This window comes from Bombina bombina, chromosome 5, assembly GCF_027579735.1.
Source record: "Bombina bombina isolate aBomBom1 chromosome 5, aBomBom1.pri, whole genome shotgun sequence".
NCBI classification, from domain to species: Eukaryota; Metazoa; Chordata; class Amphibia; order Anura; family Bombinatoridae; genus Bombina; species Bombina bombina.
Genome location: NC_069503.1, coordinates 875,714,060 through 875,733,199, shown reverse-complemented (window position 1 = coordinate 875,733,199; position 19,140 = coordinate 875,714,060). Strand labels below are relative to the sequence as shown.

General features: G+C 41.6%; 1 protein-coding gene across 1 annotated transcript in view; it reads left to right on the top strand.

Annotated features, from left to right (window-relative positions):
- Positions 1-19,140, top strand: part of PRKDC (protein kinase, DNA-activated, catalytic subunit) — a 2,064,551-nt gene that overhangs the window by 1,969,030 nt on the left and 76,381 nt on the right. The window contains 1 exon segment of the mRNA XM_053715028.1: positions 12,411-12,612. Within this exon segment, the coding sequence (XP_053571003.1) occupies positions 12,411-12,612 (202 nt within the window).

Here is a 19,140-nt window from a genome sequence, read left to right as displayed (position 1 = left end):
GGTGCCAGTTGTTTTCTCTTTTGATAATATAACTTAGAAGAGTTATGGAGGATTCTGATATGTTAGAGGGGTATCCCTCCGAGACAGAATTTGATACCTCTGTATATTGTGAGGAGGCCCGGGTAACCCAGCCCTCTCAATTGTGTTCCGTATGCCGCTATAGGGTGTTCTCATCAACCAATGTTGGGTTGTCGGAGAACGCTGAACCATCCGCGATTCTGAATCCAGTGATGCATGTTCCCTAAATGCTTCTGTTCCTACATATGCAGTTTTCCCAAGTTCTGCTCCCTCTTCGCCTGTAAGGGGGTTGTTTCCACCAGCGGTTACTATGCAGTTCCACATGGCTATCTCTACGGCATTAGTGATGCTACCTCTTCCTGCTGTGTGCAAGCAAAGGGTCAATCCAGGTTCTCCTGACCAGGGGCCGTCATGTAAAATGACGATTGTGTCCGATCATTCTTCTGGGGATGCGGTTTCCTCTGAGGCTTCAGAAGTATAACCTTTCAGGGTCGGAGTCTAAGGATTTGAATCCTCCGACTGCGGAGAGCATAGCGTTCAGATTTAGATTGGCTTGTCTCCGTTTACTTCTGAGAGAGGTTTTGGCGATGTTAGAGGTTCCCAGTACTGATCCGTCATTTGAATCTCAGTCCTCTAAATCAGATAACGATCTTGAATAGACGAGTGGAGAGGATTGGTGTTCCTATTCCTTATCGTCTTGATTTACATTTTGTTTTATTCTTTTATTAGAATCCCCGTTCCAAGCTCTATGGGGGATTGTGTGTGTGACAGGCTGGACCTGGTGTTGTTTGCACAATCCCTTTTTTCAGATAACATGTTTGGGCGTTTGCCTATTTTTCTTTTGCATTCTATTCCGTTTTAGGATAGTTTTCAGTTTTAGAGCTCTGGGTTGTTATAGAAACTCTTACAAGACGTTTCGTCACATGGGATTTTTGACTATCGACTTAATTGGTCGAAGATTGTTGTAGACTTCCGGTGGAAGCATATAGTTCTCTGTTCAGGGTGCTAGTCCCTTGATAAATCAACATAAAAATGCCACCAGGAGCTTATATTCCTTAGTTTGTTTATCTCAGTTTTTCTAGCATTACTGGAATTTGAGATTTCTGTTATCCCTTTGATTGTTTTCATGGCTGTGGTGTATCCTTGATGACAGGCAGGACCTATTTTAGGTACTAGTTAAGTCTGTTCCTTCCCTTTACACAAAAGTGGGAGTCTTTTTCTAGCTTCTGGGCCAGGCACTTCAAGTTCACCTATACTAGAGTACAGGCTGGACCTGTCTTTAAGCTTTATCTTGGATGGACGCTTGAGGGATCTAATGGATCTAGGAGTCCTAGACTTCGGAGCTAGACTTATTTTTGGATGTCGTCTCTTCTCTTGATTTTGTCTTTGGGAAGTTGGGGGTGACTTTTGGGTCATGGTCCCAGTATCTATTGCCCTGTGAGAATAATTTATTTCCACTGTTGGGGTATGGCCAATAAGGAGGGGGGATTCCGTCCTATATGGTTTCTCTGACTGTTAAGCAGAGCTTATAGTGCTCCTGTTTGTCTGAGACTTAGATTCTCTCCTCCTTCGTTCAGGAAGAAGGATGTCTTTCCTATTTCATCCTTTGGAGCGAATCCGATTCTTAGGAACCGTTTCTTCCAGCGGACCTCTTTCTGATTCTAGTTTTCCCTTTTGGAATCTGGGGTTTTATGTGGAGTACCCTGCTCCAGATTTTACAGTAGCTCCCGGGTCTGGGCTTCTGGTTTCTTATCATCAGTGGGTTCTAGACTTGAGTTTCTGGCATAAAACTCCCAGGGCGTTTTCCGGGATACTGTTTTGTCTTTGGACAGGAAGTTTTTTCCTGAGATCTTGCGATATGCCCACCTGTCCCCCTTCCGGTCTTCGTTGGCCCGGGGGTGGGGGTGATATGGTCAGCAGAGGCTAAGTCTTCGGCATGACGTTGTCCCCTTTCTATATCTGTTTTAGTGGACTTATAGGGATTATAGTGGGGGGATTTGATCCCCTGTGTTCCGTTCAAAACTCTCTGTTCTGGAGTTGCTCTTCAGGGACGATTTTAACTGATTGCTTTGCTGGCCGTGGGGAGCGAGCGTCCTATGGGAATCCGTGGATCAGGAGTTTCCTTCCTTTTCTCCTATGGTTCCTCAGCCGAACATTCAGCCTTGAGGCTTTGGTCTTCTGAGTTCGTTCTAGTTGGGACTTTCGGTGGGTTGCTCCCTTTTATTGGAAGGGGAGAGTTCCTACTGCGTAGTCGGGAGGAACTTGTGTTTGGCGGTGGGCGGAGGCCCACTACGACTTTGTCAACAGTCTTCTAATTAAGCAGGTTCTTTAGGAACGGATGTTCCCTACTATCTTTTCTTCTCAAGGATTGATATCTGATTTGAGAAGCTAATCAGGCGTCCTTGCCTATCCCTGGTTTCCTCTTTCACTCTCAGGGAGATGTGGCGTAGTGGTTAGATCCACCACTTGGAATCAGAAGGTTGTGGCTTGGAACTCAGGTCAACTTCTGTTTTTTTCTGCCAAACGGTGCGTCTGGTATCTGCGAGCATCACTAAGGGGAATGCTATTCTGGACCTTCAGTCTGTGCTGTGGGATCCTCTTCTTTGTGACCATATTACTCGTTGTTGGGGTTGGTCCGATCCTAGCAAAACTAGCGGCATGTGAGACTGATTTCTCAGTTTAGGTCCGCAAGTTAGTATTGCGGTTTAAGGGTCTCACCTCCATGGGTATGTTACAGGGGGTCATAAAGGGCTCCTGTTTCTGTGAGGTGGACGCGAGAGATTGTTTGGGCTGAGCACTGAGAGAGTGTTTTAAAGGGGTTATGTTACTTTCGTGGCGCATATTTGGTCCCTTGTGATCTTTTCTTAGGTGCTGAGGACCACCCTTGTAGGGAGGGGAGAGTTTGTTTTGGTTCTCTATTGGACTTCGGGAGTCTGTATTTATTTTCCCCAGGATGAGCTGGGGAAGGGCCTTCCTAGCGAGCACTGGCTCAAGCAGTCGTTTTTGGGACAGATGGCTCTCTTATCCTGATGAGTACCTTCAACACATAGTGTGCGGTAGGTTGTGGGTTGAATCCGGTGGCAGTGCTTGCTCCTTGATTGTGGGCTTGCAAGCAATTTTCGATTCTCTGATTGCCCTTCTATTCCAGAGGATCACTGAACTCTCAGGCGTTTTGTTCCTTTTGCTGGGGCGCTGGCTACGATCAGGCCGGTACCGTTCTTGCTTCTTTTTGGAGCTTAGTCTCTTTTAAGGCGGTAGCATCGGGTTATTTTTCTAACCATGCAGGAATGGTCTTTGAATTCCTTCTTCAACAATCTATTTCGTCTGTAGATGTTTTTCTACATCCCATTGTCCCTATGTTGTAATTATACAATACTTACTCCTTAGAGGAGTTTCCTTTTATTAGGGTTGTTGACAAGTTTGTTAGGGGTTTCTCCCTAGGAATGGTATTTTAAATGTTATTTCTCTTGTTAAGTGTATCCAGTCCACGGATCATCCATTACTTGTGGGATATTCTCCTTCCCAACAGGAAGTTGCAAGAGGATCACCCAAAGCAGAGCTGCTATATAGCTCCTCCCCTCACTGCCATATCCAGTCATTCTCTTGCAACTCTCAACTAAGATGGAGGTCGTAAGAGGACTGTGGTGTTTTAGACTTAGTTTATTTCTTCAATCAAAAGTTTGTTATTTTTAAATGGTACCGGAGTGTACTGTTTATCTCAGGCAGTATTTAGAAGAAGAATCTGCCTGCGTTTTCTATGATCTTAGCAGAAGTAACTAAGATCCTTTGCTGTTCTCACATATTCTGAGGAGTGAGGTAACTTCAGAGGGGGAATAGCGTGCAGGTTTTCCTGTAATAAGGTATGTGCAGTTAAAATATTTTTCTAGGGATGGAATTTGCTAGAAAATGCTGCTGATACCGAAGTAATGTAAGTAAAGCCTTAAATGCAGTGATAGCGACTGGTATCAGACTTATTAATAGAGATACATACTCTTATAAAAGTGTATTTTAAAACGTTTGCTGGCATGTTTAATCGTTTTTTACATATGTTTGGTGATAAAACTTATTGGGGCCTAGTTTTTTCCACATGGCTGGCTTGAATTTTGCCTAGAAACAGTTCCCTGAGGCTTCCACTGTTGTAATATGAGTGGGAGGGGCCTATTTTGGCGTTTTTTTGCACAGCAAAAATTACAGACACAGACATCCAGCTTCTTCCTGCATGATCCAGGACTTCTCTGAAGGGCTCAAAAGGCTTCAAAAGTCGTATTGAGGGAGGTAAAAAGCCACAGTAGAGCTGTGGCAGTTGTGACTTTTTAAAAAACGTTTTTGTCATTTGTTATTCCGTTTTTGGTATTAAGGGGTTAATCATCCATTTGCAAGTGGGTGCAATGCTCTGCTAACTTACTACATACACTGTAAAAATTTCGTTAGTGTAACTGCATTTTTTCACTGTTATTTCAAAATTTGGGAAAATTTGTGTTTCTTAAAGGCGCAGTAACGTTTTTTATATTGCTTGTAAACTTGTTTTAAAGTGTTTTCCAAGCTTGCTAGTCTCATTGCTAGTCTGTTTAAACATGTCTGACACAGAGGAACCTACTTGTTCATTACGTTTGAAAGCCATGGTGGAGCCCCATAGGAGAATGTGTACTAAATGTATTGATTTCCCCTTAAACAGTAAAGATCAGTCTTTATCTATAAAAGAATTATCACCAAAGGGTTCTGTTGAGGGGGAAGTTATGCCGACTAACTCTCCCCACGTGTCAGACCCTTCGCCTCCCGCTCAGGGGACGCATGCTAATATGGCGCCAATTACATCAGGGACACCCATAGCGATTACCTTGCAGGACATGGCTGCAATCATGAATAATACCCTGTCAGAGGTATTATCTAGATTGCCTGAATTAAGAGGCAAGCGCGATAGCTCTGGGGTTAGGAGAGATACAGAGCGCGCAAATGCTGTTAGAGCCATGTCTGATACTGCGTCACAGTATGCAGAACATGAGGACGGAGAGCTTTAGTCTGTGGGTGACATCTCTGACTCGGGGAAACCTGATTCAGAGATTTCTAATTTTAAATTTAAGCTTGAGAACCTCTGTGTATTGCTTGGGGAGGTATTAGCTGCTCTGAATGACTGTAACACAGTTGCAATTCCAGAGAAATTGTGTAGGCTGGATAGATACTATGCGGTGCCGGTGTGTACTGACGTTTTTCCTATACCTAAAAGGCTTACAGAAATTATTAGCAAGGAGTGGGATAGACCCGGTGTGCCCTTTTCCCCACCTCCTATATTTAGAAAAATGTTTCCAATAGACGCCACTACACGGGACTTATGGCAGACGGTCCCTAAGGTAGAGGGAGCAGTTTCTACTTTAGCAAAGCGTACCACTATCCCGGTTGAGGACAGTTGTGCTTTTTCAGATCCAATGGATAAAACATTGGAGGGTTACCTTAAGAAAATGTTTATTCAACAAGGTTTTATTTTACAGCCCCTTGCATGCATTGCGCCTGTCACTGCTGCGGCGGCATTCTGGTTTGAGGCCCTGGAAGAGGCCATCCAGACAGCTCCATTGAATGAAATTATTGACAAGCTTAGAACGCTTAAGCTAGCTAACTCATTTGTTTCTGATGCCATTGTTCATTTGACTAAACTAACGGCTAAGAATTCCGGATTCGCCATCCAGGCGCGTAGGGCGCTATGGCTTAAATCCTGGTCAGCTGACGTGACTTCAAAGTCTAAATTACTCAACATTCCTTTCAAGGGGCAGACCTTATTCGGGCCTGGCTTGAAGGAAATTATTGCTGACATTACTGGAGGCAAGGGTAATACCCTTCCTCAGGACAGGGCCAAATCAAAGGCCAAACAGTCTAATTTCCGTGCCTTTCGAAATTTCAAGGCAGGAGCAGCATCAACTTCCTCCGCTTCAAAACAAGAGGGAACTGTTGCTCATTCCAGACAGGCCTGGAAACCTAACCAGTCCTGGAACAAGGGCAAGCAGGCCAGAAAGCCTGCTGCTGCCCCCAAGACAGCATGAAGGAACGGCCCCCTATGCGGAAACGGATCTAGTGGGGGGCAGACTTTCTCTCTTCGCCCAGGCGTGGGCAAGAGATGTTCAGGATCCCTGGGCGTTAGAGATCATATCTCAGGGATATCTTCTGGACTTCAAAGCTTCTCCTCCACAAGGGAGATTTCATCTTTCAAGGTTATCAGCAAACCAGATAAAGAAAGAGGTATTCCTAAGCTGTGTGCAAGACCTCCTAGTAATGGGAGTGATCCATCCAGTTCCGCGGACGGAACAAGGACAGGGATTTTATTCAAATCTGTTTGTGGTTCCCAAGAAAGAGGGAACCTTCAGACCAATCTTGGATCAAAAGATCTTAAACAAATTCCTCAGAGTTCCATCATTCAAAATGGAAACTATTCGGACCATCCTACCCATGATCCAAGAGGGTCAGTACATGACCACAGTGGACTTAAAGGATGCCTACCTTCCTAAGGTTTGCCTTTCTAGACAGGCATTACCAATTTGTAGCTCTTCCCTTCAGGTTGGCCACTGCCCCGATAATTTTTACAAAGGTTCTGGGCTCACTTCTGGCGGTTCTAAGACCGCGAGGCATAGCGGTGGCTCCGTATCTAGACGACATCCTGATACAGGCGTCAAGCTTTCAAATTGCCAAGTCTCATACAGAGATAGTTCTGGCATTTCTGAGGTCGCATGGGTGGAAAGTGAATGTGGAAAAGAGTTCTCTATCACCACTCACAAGAGTCTCCTTCCTAGGGACTCTTATAGATTCTGTAGAGATGAAAATTTACCTGACGGAGTCCAGGTTATCAAAACTTCTGAATGCTTGCCGTGTCCTTCATTCCATTCCACGCCCGTCAGTGGCTCAGTGCATGGAAGTAATCGGCTTAATGGTAGCGGCAATGAACAAATTGCCATTTGCGCGCCTGCATCTCAGACCGCTGCAATTATGCATGCTAAGTCAGTGGAATGGGGATTACTCAGATTTGTCCCCTCTACTAAATCTGGATCAAGAGACCAGAGATTCTCTTCTCTGGTGGCTTTCTCGGGTCCATCTGTCCAAGGGTATGACCTTTCGCAGGCCAGATTGGACGATTGTAACAACAGATGCCAGCCTTCTAGGTTGGGGCGCAGTCTGGAACTCCCTGAAGGCTCAGGGATCGTGGACTCAGGAGGAGAAACTCCTCCCAATAAATATTCTGGAGTTAAGAGCAATATTCAATGCTCTTCTAGCTTGGCCTCAGTTAGCAACACTGAGGTTCATCAGATTTCAGTCGGACAACATCACGACTGTGGCTTACATCAACCATCAAGGGGGAACCAGGAGTTCCCTAGCAATGTTAGAAGTCTCAAAGATAATTCGCTGGGCAGAGTCTCACTCTTGCCACCTGTCAGCAATCCACATCCCAGGCATAGAGAACTGGGAGGCGGATTTTCTAAGTCGTCAGACTTTTCATCCGGGGGAGTGGGAACTCCATCCGGAGGTGTTTGCTCAACTGGTCCATCGTTGGGGCAAACCAGAACTGGATCTCATGGCGTCTCGCCAGAACGCCACGCTTCCTTGTTACGGATCCAGGTCCAGGGACCCGGGAGCAACGCTGATAGATGCTCTAGCAGCTCCTTGGTTCTTCAACCTGGCCTATGTGTTTCCACCGTTTCCTCTGCTCCCTCGACTGATTGCCAAAATCAAACAGGAGAGAGCATCAGTGATTCTGATAGCGCCTGCGTGGCCACGCAGGACCTGGTATGCAGACCTAGTGGACATGTAATCTCTTCCACCATGGACTCTGCCTCTGAGGCAGGACCTTCTAATACAAGGTCCTTTCAATCATCCAAATCTAATTTCTCTGAGACTCACTGCATGGAGATTGAACGCTTGATTCTATCAAGGAGTGGCTTCTCCGAGTCAGTCATTGATACCTTAATACAGGCTCGGAAGCCTGTCACCAGGAAAATCTACCATAAGATATGGCGTAAATATCTTTATTGGTGTGAATCCAAGAGTTACTCATGGAGCAAGGTTAGGATTCCTAGGATATTGTCCTTTCTCCAAGAGTGTTTGGACAAAGGCTTATCAGCTAGTTCTTTAAAAGGACAGATCTCTGCTCTGTCTATTCTTTTGCACAAGCGTCTGGCAGAAGTTCCAGACGTCCAGGCATTTTGTCAGGCTTTGGTTAGGATTAAGCCTGTGTTTAAAACTGTTGCTCCCCCGTGGAGCTTAAACTTGGTTCTTAAAGTTCTTCAGGGAGTTCCATTTGAACCCCTTCATTCCATTGATATTAAACTTTTATCTTGGAAAGTTCTGTTTTCCTCGGCTCGAAGAGTCTCTGAGTTATCTGCCTTACATTGGGATTCTCCTTATCTGATTTTTCATTCAGACAAGGTAGTTCTGCGTACCAAACCTGGGTTTTTACCTAAGGTGGTTTCTAACAGGAATATCAATCAAGAGATTGTTGTTCCATCATTGTGTCCTAATCCTTCTTCAAAGAAGGAACGTCTTTTGCATAATCTGGACGTAGTCCGTGCCTTGAAGTTTTACTTACAGGCTACTAAAGATTTTCGTCAAACATCTGCCCTGTTTGTCGTTTACTCTGGACAGAGGAGAGGTCAAAAAGCTTCGACAACCTCTCTCTCCTTTTGGCTTCGGAGCATAATACGCTTAGCCTATGAGACTGCTGGACAGCAGCCCCCTGAAAGGATTACAGCTCATTCTACTAGAGCTGTGGCTTCCACCTGGGCCTTTAAAAATGAGGCCTCTGTTGAACAGATTTGCAAGGCTGCGACTTGGTCTTCGCTTCACACCGTTTCAAAATTTTACAAATTTGACACTTTTGCTTCTTCGGAGGCTGTTTTTGGGAGAAAGGTTCTACAGGCAGTGGTTCCTTCCATTTAAGTTCCTGCCTTGTCCCTCCCATCATCCGTGTACTTTAGCTTTGGTATTGGTATCCCACAAGTAATGGATGATCCGTGGACTGGATACACTTAACAAGAGAAAACATAATTTATGCTTACCTGATAAATTTATTTCTCTTGTAGTGTATCCAGTCCACGGCCCGCCCTGTCCTTTTAAGGCAGGTCTAAATTTTAATTAAACTACAGTCACCACTGCACCCTATGGTTTCTCCTTTTTCGTCTTGTTTCGGTCGAATGACTGGATATGGCACAAAGGGGAGGAGCTATATAGCACCTCTGCTTTGGGTGATCCTCTTGCAACTTCCTGTTGGGAAGGAGAATATCCCACAAGTAATGGATGATCCGTGGACTGGATACACTACAAGAGAAATAAATTTATCAGGTAAGCATAAATTATGTTTTTCATTTCTTATGGAAAAGGGTTTTCCTTCAGGGACTCTTGCCTTGATGTTCTTTGGACTTCGGAGGCTTGGTTGCCTTCTTTATTGTTGATGGAGGTTTTTTTTCACTTGACTTGGGAGTCAGTGGGTTTCTAGCTCAGTTTAATGGCTCAGTTCAAGAACAGTGATGTCTTCTTGGGTTTCAGGCATGAGATCTTTATGGTTCTAATTGTTGGGCGGCTATCTGGTCCTCCGAACATTCTTTTTCTTTTGCTTCTGTTGAAACAGCTTCAGGAGAATGGGTTGGTTGCAGGCTGTGGTGCCCTCAGATTTGGGCCGCCTCCTTTTTTGCCCTCCCGTTAGCATTCAGTGTCCTCTGTAGCTTGGGTATTAGTTCCCACAAGTAATGAATGAATGCAGCTGTGGACTCTCCCTGTATTTAGAAGGAAAACATAAATTATGACTTACTAGATAATTTCCTTTCCTTTGATACAGGGAGAGTTCACAGCTCCCGCACGTGTTCTCCAATGGGCGGCCCTAAATTTATTTAGTTTTCTTCTGGCACCTTTTTCACCCTAATATTTCTTCTACTGTTTCTTTTTCCCTCGGCAGAATGACTGGGGGATGAGGGAAGTGGGGGAGGTATTTTAAGCCTTTGGCTGGGGTGTCTTTGCCTCCTCCTGGTGGCCAGGTTCTGTATTCCCACAAGTAATGAATGCAGCTGTGGACTCTCCCTGTATCAAAGGAAAGGAAATTATCTGGTCATAATTTATGTTTTTGCTCTCTCTCCTCTCTTTTGCTCTTTTTCCCCCTCTCTTTTGCTCTCTCTCCTCTCTTTTGCTATTTATCCCCCTGTATTTTGCTCTCTCCTCTCTTTTGCTCTTTCTTCTCCTCTCTTTTGCTCTTTCTTCTCCTCTCTTTTGCTCTCTCTCCTCTCTTTTGCTCTCTCTCTCCTCTCTTTTGCTCTCTCTCTCCTCTCTTTTGCTCTCTCTCCTCTCTTTTGCTCTCTCTCTCCTCTCTTTTGCTCTCTCTCTCCTCTCTTTTGTTCTCTCTCTCCTCTCTTTTGTTCTCTCTCTCCTCTCTTTTGTTCTCTCTCTCCTCTCTTTTGTTCTCTCTCTCCTCTCTTTTGTTCTCTCTCTTCTCTCTTTTGTTCTCTCTCCCTTCTCTTTTGTTCTCTCTCTTCTCTCTTTTGTTCTCTCTCTTCTCTCTTTTGTTCTCTCTCCCTTCTCTTTTGTTCTCTCTCCCTTCTCTTTTGCTCTTTCTCTCCTCTCTTTTGCTCTTTCTCTCCTCTCTTTTGCTCTCTCTCCCTTCTCTTTTGTTCTTTCTCCCTTCTCTTTTGCTCTCTCTCCCCCCTCCAACACTGACAAAAGTAAAAAAAAAATGCAGGTGTTATGGCAAGGCTCACATTCTAACCATGAGGTATTTTCAGTTGGACATGTTATCCATGTGTTAATATCTGTAAAAAGCTGACTAGAAAACTTCACATGGGTGACTCAATGTGCAATTGGAAGATGTTTTTACCTCAAAATGTCTTAAAGGGACAGTATAGTCAAAATTAAAATTAAATTAATTGGATAGAGCATGAAATCTTAAACAACATTCCAATTTACTTCTGTTATCGATTTTGCTTAGTTCTCTCAGTATAATTTGTTAAAGAGTGATCCTGGGTGAGCACAGGAGCGTGCATGCCATCTGGCAAGTAATGTGGAAAGTTGTTTAACTCCTTCACTAACGGTACTTTCAGAGAAGAACTTGTCCAAAATACCAGATAATTTTTAGCTATTACTCCATTTAAACAGAAATAGATTTACCTGTCAAAACTATATGTATCTTTAAGTAGACAATCCAAGGTATTGATCTAGACCCATTTTGTTATATTTCGTGCCACCCTTTCCCCACCAAATATGATCATATAAAAAAAAAAATGTATTTTATGTTGCTCAGAACCCCTTGTTTTACATGTATGTACTTACATCTACAGTACTTGTAACCATAATGCATAAATGATGATGTCTAATTGAAATTTCTTTTCAAATAAAGCTCTTTGGGGAAAAAAAGCAGATTCATGAAATTAGCAGAAAGTTCACCAGATTGGGGTTGTTCCTTAGCTAGGGAATCGGCTGTCTTGTGTATATGAACGTATAGGGCTAGATTACAAGTGGAGTGCTAATTTATTGTGCGCCCGTAAACGGGCAAATTTGCCCATTTGCAGGCACTCAATAAATAACCAGCCATTACAAGGGGCTGGTTATTGCTACCTCGAGCTCGCAGTAGCAATTAACGCTTATAAAATTAACCAGATATCAGATCTCTAGTTAATTTTATAAATGTCCACCAAATGCCCCCAAAATACAGTGGCATGTAATTTATAAAAAAAAAATGTAGCATTTTTATTTTTTAATAAAATAACTTCACTAGTCATTATCTTGGGGGTAAAGTTAGCAGCAGTGGGGTGTTAGAAAAAAAACGCCACTGAAAAGTGTCTTCACATTGCAGTCTATGGGAACTATATGTTCCCTGTAAATATATATGCTTTTATACATATGTAATTATGTGATAATATGTGTATATCAGAACAAGGCTCCCATTGGAGCCTAAGGAAGTGCGTGCGCTGATATTTAGAGCTCCACTTGTAATCTGGCTCATTATGTACTATTGTAAGTTTTGTTTTAATGTTAGTATAGTTTTATGTATTTGGGACCTGCTTTGTGTTTGTAGTTCATTTGCTTGGCTCTTGTCAGACTTATGACCCCTTTATAGGGACATAAAACCCAAAAATGTTCCTTCATGATTCAGATAGAACATACAATTTTAAACAACTTTCTAATTTACTTCTATTATCAAATGTTTTCTTGTTATCCTTTGTTAAAAAGCAGGAAGGTAAGTTCAGAAGTGTGCACGTGTCTACAGCACTAGAACTAAGCCAAAATAAGTATTTTGGAAACTTTTTTTAAATTGTATTCTCTAATTTAATCATGAAAGAAAAAAATTGGGTTTCATACACTCTGTGAATCCAGTTTGGGCAATGAAAGCAAAACAAACCATATCTCTTGTTTTTTGTCTGTTTGTTTTTCTCCAGGAGAGCCTTTGTCAAGATGAGCACAACTCCTGAAGCTTTTCTGGCTCTCCGCTCTCATTTTGCCCGTTCACATGCACTAATCTGCATCAGTCATTGGATTCTTGGCATTGGGGATCGTCATCTTTCCAATTTTATGATCAATACAGAAACTGGTGGAATGATTGGGATAGACTTTGGCCATGCATTTGGATCTGCAACTCAGGTAACCTACAGCTGAGCTCCTTGAGAAGTGTTCTGTATAAAGGCTTAATTAATATGCTTACATTTAGGGGGCTGTAACAATATTTTATCCAGTTTTAGGGACAAGGGTAATTTTAATTCAAGATATTAACGGAACACATTAATCCAGTAGCTATTAAGTAGAACTTGTTAAATGTCATTTATAATGGTATGTTTGACTCATAAAATCTACGGTCAAGTTATCAAGGAATAATAATAAACAAATATTGATAAAGTTGACTGCAATGTATATCCAGTGTGACCAAAGAGTAAAAGGTTAGGGGAAAAGTTTTAATTTTTACAAAATAGATTTGTTATAATTAGCAGCCATTGCCTAGAGATATAGACATGAACTCATAAATTGCTCTTTATAGCAGTTTTTTACTTTACTTTTGCAAGCATCATTTATTTGCAGTGTAAACTAGAAAGGAAAAAAAAAGCAAAAGGTTTAGAAGTACGATTACATTTATTTTTATTTTTTTATTGAGGATTGAAAATTACATGAACAAGCATCATGCGTATCAGAATATACAAAATTCAAATCATAAAAAGGCATGACATAATAATTGTACAAAAACATAATTATTTGATTTTATATAATAAAGAGTTTGATGTACATTACAAAACCTCTTTTTTTTACTTTTTAGTATGATATTATGGAATATATCCCTTTGTATGTTAAAACTTAGTAATAAACATTTTTCCCATATTAAAACATAACGGCCACTCTTGGTCCGCTGACAACCAAGCAAGATTGGGATGGGGAATATGAGGGAGAGAGAATGGAAGAGCCACTTTTGGACCCAGTTTCTGAGATTGATAGGCATAATGATAGGGGAACCATCACTACCAATAATTCAAAATAAGCAGCTGAAGTAAAGTATAAGTAAAAATATCACTTCAGGGTAGGGAGAGATATGGATAAAAAGAGAGCGACAAGAAAAAAGGAGAGTGTAATAGTATATAGTTGTACATAGCCATCTACAGCCAGCAAATAGACAGTTATCAATGTTGGTACATTAGGATCCGTATCTTCTCTATGCCTGTATATATGTTCTCCATTTAAAACATATAAAAACGGGGGCGTGTCCATGCAGCGGCTCTGAGCGGCCACATTTCTCTAGTGCTCCAGGAGATATAGTGATAATCCGCCGGTTATCGCTGTTATTCTACAGCATCGATAATAAATTGCGACTGGCTTCATAATTAACAATATATACAATTCTTTCTCAGCATTCATCTTGCTGTATTTATGAACGAGGAGTCAGAATTGGACTATTGAGGCCTGTTTCGGAGGCATCCTAACAGGTGACGCACCCCCCCCCCCCCCCCAGGAAGCTGTGGTATCTGGCCAGGACTGGGCACGATCAGCAGTTATATCGGCTATAAAACATTATTTGAGCTCATACAGACATCGGAAATAGAAATACACCACTGAAAGCTACATCGTACAAAAGTGACAACATAACTAACTACAGCCATGTGGTTCGATAACATTCCCGATACCATGGAATCATGCTTTAAAAAACTGGAGGCCATGATACAAGCCTTGATAGACAGAGCACCCACGGAACAAGATCTCCAAATTTTGGCAGAAAAAATTGAACCGGTAAGACATAACGAAATATCACTGCAGCACCAGACATCAGGCGAGTTAGGAGCAAAGCCACAGCCAGAGGAATATAAGCCTATCATTAAATAAGAGATCGACCGGCATATGAATAAAGTAATTTATTCCCTACATACACCATTAAAAATAACGGAGAAAGGCACAGCCGAACACCTCAAAATGGTACCCACAGCAGAGCTGAATAAGTACTTGACCACTAACTCCATAGATATCATGACGACCCTCAAAGCCGACGAGAGAGAGGTTCTCCTATCCACGACCACGATGTTCATGAGGGGGACTCCCGGGGAACCGCGGACTTTGATACATTAGATCTTCCAGCACATAGTAAAATGTCGGCTGGCAACTCAGACTCGTAATACTCAGCACATCGCCAGATCAACAAAGAAGTGAAGCCCACAGAGATTATCTGCAAACCCACCCGAAACACCGACAAATGGCACTGCCAAAAGGCAAAGAGGCCTACAGAATCGGCTTACCCACCATCATGAAAGATCCTCTCTACTTACTGTCTCCGGTTTTCTACACCACTTACAAGTAGAAGAAATGGAGGACATTTCAAGTGAACGGTTATGTTTGCAGATAATCTCTGTGGGCGGTTGAGATGCAAGTAGTATACCCTTTATATCATAATTTTGTTTATTATAAAAGAACTGATGTTGATACTGTTCTTGCAATGTTTATTAAAATGTTCCACTATTAGTAGGAAAATATGATCAATACTGCCAATGTTTTTAATGTTACCTCATTTGGTTTGATGTTTGTTATGATTGGTTGTGTACTTATATCCATTTAAGAACACAACATATTACTAGAATAATAAACAATTTAACAACTCTGGAATGTGTGCTCTAAAAACACCTAGACTTGTCTAGTTAAATAAATCCCAATAATAAACCCATGCTGCACTAAACTTCACAATTAAAAAACATCAAGCCCAGCAGATAAAGCACCCAAATTAGGGAATTGGACCTAGTAGCAACTATATGATATAATTATTTTCCACATAATAGGGTTGGTGTCCACTAATTGTTGGTTAAATCCAAAAAAGATCACACATTGTACCCACATGGCTCACAGCAATTAAAGTGGCAGTTCACTCACTTTCTCTAATCACTTTTTTTACTTTACATACTCAATTAAGTTGTTTGCATATACAAATTAGAATATGCCTGGCTCTGGCTTATGCATATATATACCTCAATTTATATGTTAACATGCTTAATCACAGGCAGTATAGGAAAGAGTATTCTGGATTATCTAGATAGCCTTAGCGGCTGTGTAATGTTAACGTGTCTCAGTGAATCATTAAGGCATATTAGGACTACAGATCATACTAGTTTTAGCTTGGGTTATGCAAAGAATATGAGTAACGTAAGTGATTGAGTGGCTTAAATAACAGAAGGAACATGTGGGAAACATAATGTACTTATTACATCTAAATCTAGAAAACATAAATGAAACAGAAAACTTAGGGGTATAACATCTATGGGTATGGGCAGTCTAAAGCTATTATTTAAGTCTCAGACCAAAAGTCATCAGGTATATAAAGGCTTTTTAACTCATTCCCAGATCTATTTTAATAAGAGTGGACCTTAATGGAAGTGGGAGTTCACTATAGCTTCTTTCTAGCTTAGTAGTCCCGCCCATGAGTCATGGGTGGTAGGTCCTACTTCATACTTATCCCACTCCATGTCTTTCATCATGAGAGACGCTCACTGAAATGCAGGGCCCTGCATAAAGAAATCGCCTGTTCCGTGATTTGATTTTTGGCAATCATCTTGTTTCCTTAGAGCTGCTGCTTCTATAAGCGGTAAGTAGCTCCACAACCTTTTTTCCTTCAGCTCTGGTTACAGACAAATGAGGATGAATGCCCTTGCCTCCGCAAGACACATTAGGGGACTCAAGTGTTATGGATTTTATGCTGGTCCATCTTCGTTTCTCGACGTCGGTCCCAGCTGTTGCTTGGATATCACATAGAGATAAAGTCTCACCTATTGGATCCGAAAGTGCCTCAACTTGCTCCTTATGATCAGTTCTGATCAGTGTCCCAAATACAAGTGGGATCGCATTGTGGGTCTGGACTCTTGAGGCTATTTGGCTTTCCGGCTTTCACTCATCTGGTTGTAGAAAGGGGAGATCTTTATGATAGGCAGACCTGTCTTGGTGGACGTAGACCTACAATCGGATTCCCTTTTTAATCTACTATAGTTGTCTGTGGAGATTCTTTATCGGATTGTGCTGCTAAGAGAAGCTTGGTTATCTCTTCCTCCAGGCTCCGGAAGTGACCGTGTATGAGCTGGGCCATGTTATGTTCCCATCTGTCTAAGGCTTCCAATTTTTTTTTAATATATACGTTTTAGGTGAAGTTGCTTTATAAAACACTGACTAATTATGTTTGCAGCTGCTTCGCTAATTTGGATGATTCCCCCTTTATAATAGAGAAGATGGTCTAAACTAGACTTCTTAACCCGCTGTGGGGGGGAGGGTGCTGAGTACTTGTAGAGAGGCCGCCTTCCTAGTTCTCAACCATCCAGATCTGGGCTTCAGCAGTCATGAACTCTGCAAATTTTGGTATCAGTCGGTTCTGTGTTTCTTGCTTAGTTCAAGGCTGGTGTTAATTGTAGTGGATGCTGCAGAGCAATTGCAATAATCGGCGGATTTAGCATTTCACGCTTGGAGCCACAGATATTGCAACCTAACATGGCTGCCTAGACACGCCCCCCACAATTATTAAATTGCATGAAATCTATATTTACTTTGTCCATATTCAAATACTTTTAAGGTGTCATAATAAATTGCAAGTAGATGAGAAAGGTTTTTCACTGACTAGTAAGTCAGTTGCTAGAAAATGACCAATTAGCTGTGTATGTTGGGTCAGAATTTACAGCCTCATTTTTTAATATTAATTGTGGTTGATTTGGGGCAGAGATCTGCAGAGTAGAAAGGCAATAAAGGAGATCCTAGAGAGCGCATATTTTAGATAGTGAGTTGGGGTAAATAAAATGGAGATTTTCTGCTTTCTTAAACCTAACTTGGAAAAGTTATCTATGATTGGGCCAAATTAAGGAGAATCTGTGAAGAAGATTGATTTTTTAAAATATTGATATTTTTACATAACTATTAGTATGGAATATGCATAGCCAGAGTGTCAGTATTGAGTGAGAAACACTTTCAGTCAGCAGCCTTGAAAACTTTGTACATCATGTACAATATAAATTATTAGAAATCTACCTAGTTTGTATTATTAGTATATAATTGGGATTTCCAAAGGTATTCAACAAAAAAGCTACCTTTTTTAACTAACATATTGAATTTACAGACAGTACATAAAATACAATATAGTCAGCATTAAAGGCAGTCTCACTTATTATTTGATTGCACAAAATGTTACAACAACAGCCTCCAAATGTTTCTTGCCTACAAGCTTCTTGACCTGCCTGCTGGTAGTTTCTACTCCCCAATTGTGATTTGTTCTAGTTCTTGAATGTTTGAAGAATTAATTTTACCTATAGCAGATTTTAGCCCTGTCCAAATATTTTCAGTCAGATTGAGCTTAGGAATCTTTCATTGATAGTCTAAAACTATCCCTTATTTTTATTTTTAAATGTTTGAGGGGTTTTTGTGCTTTTGGATGTGTGCTTTAGGTTATTGTCGTGCTGGAGAACTCGTTGTCTTCAACCCATATCTAGTTTTCTGTCACTGGGTAGCACATTTTGCCATTGTAATCCTCAGATTTCATGATTCCCTTACATCCAAGGCTTCCGATACCAGAGGCAGCAAAGCAGCCCCACAACGTTACTGATATTCCACTATATATAACTGTAGGCAAGTCATTATTTTCCTTATAAGCTTAATTTCATCACCTATAAACAAATTGCTGGTCTGCTTTGCCAAAGAGTTCTACTTTGGCATCTATCTGTCCATAGAAAATTTTCCATGAATAATTGTTGCTTGACTTGGTCAATTGTAACAAATAGCAGTCATTCCTTTTTTTTTATTGTTTTCAGCAGTGGGGTGCTCCTTGGCTTATGGTACAGATTGAACCCATCACTCCAGATAATCCTTAAACTGTGCAAGTGTCATATGTTTGCAGACTTCTCTCTCTAGTTTTCCTCTTTTCATCATGCAATGTTCTTGATAGCAGAAAACTCCTTAATAACACTCATTTTGCGTTATGAGTGAAAAAGCATCGTTATGCTTCATAACGCTGCTTTTTCCCTAACGCTGCTATTAAAAGTCTTGTCGGTATAGGGGTACCGCACACCATTTTGGCCGTCTCGCAATGTCAGTACTGCACTCTAAGAAAAGTCCTTTTTCAATGGGACTCCCATTTCGCCGGTAGAGGCCAAAAAGTGAGCGGTACAGCCTAAAATGACAAGATCCATACCACCATCTAAAGTCAGTAGTTATGAGTGTTATGCTACAAAGCTACAAAACTATCACAAAGTACACTAACACCCATAAACTACCTATTAACCCCTAAACCGATGCCCCCCCGCATCGCAAACACTAAAATAAAATTATTAACCCCTAATCTGCCGCTCCGGACATCGCCGCTACTTAAAAAATGTATTAACCCCCTATTCCGCCACTCCCCGACATCGTCGTCACTATAATAAAATTATTAACCCCTAAAACGCTGCCCTCCCACATTGCAAACACTATTTAAATAATATTAACCTCTAATCTGCCGTCCGCCCACACCGCCGCTATAATAAACCTATTAACCACTAAACTGCAAGCCCCCCACAACAAAATATACTAAATTAAACTATTAACCCCTAAACCTCTGGCCTCCCACATCACTACATAAATATATTAACCCCTAAACCTAACCCTAACGTAACCCTAAGTCTAACCCTAACACACCCTAACTTA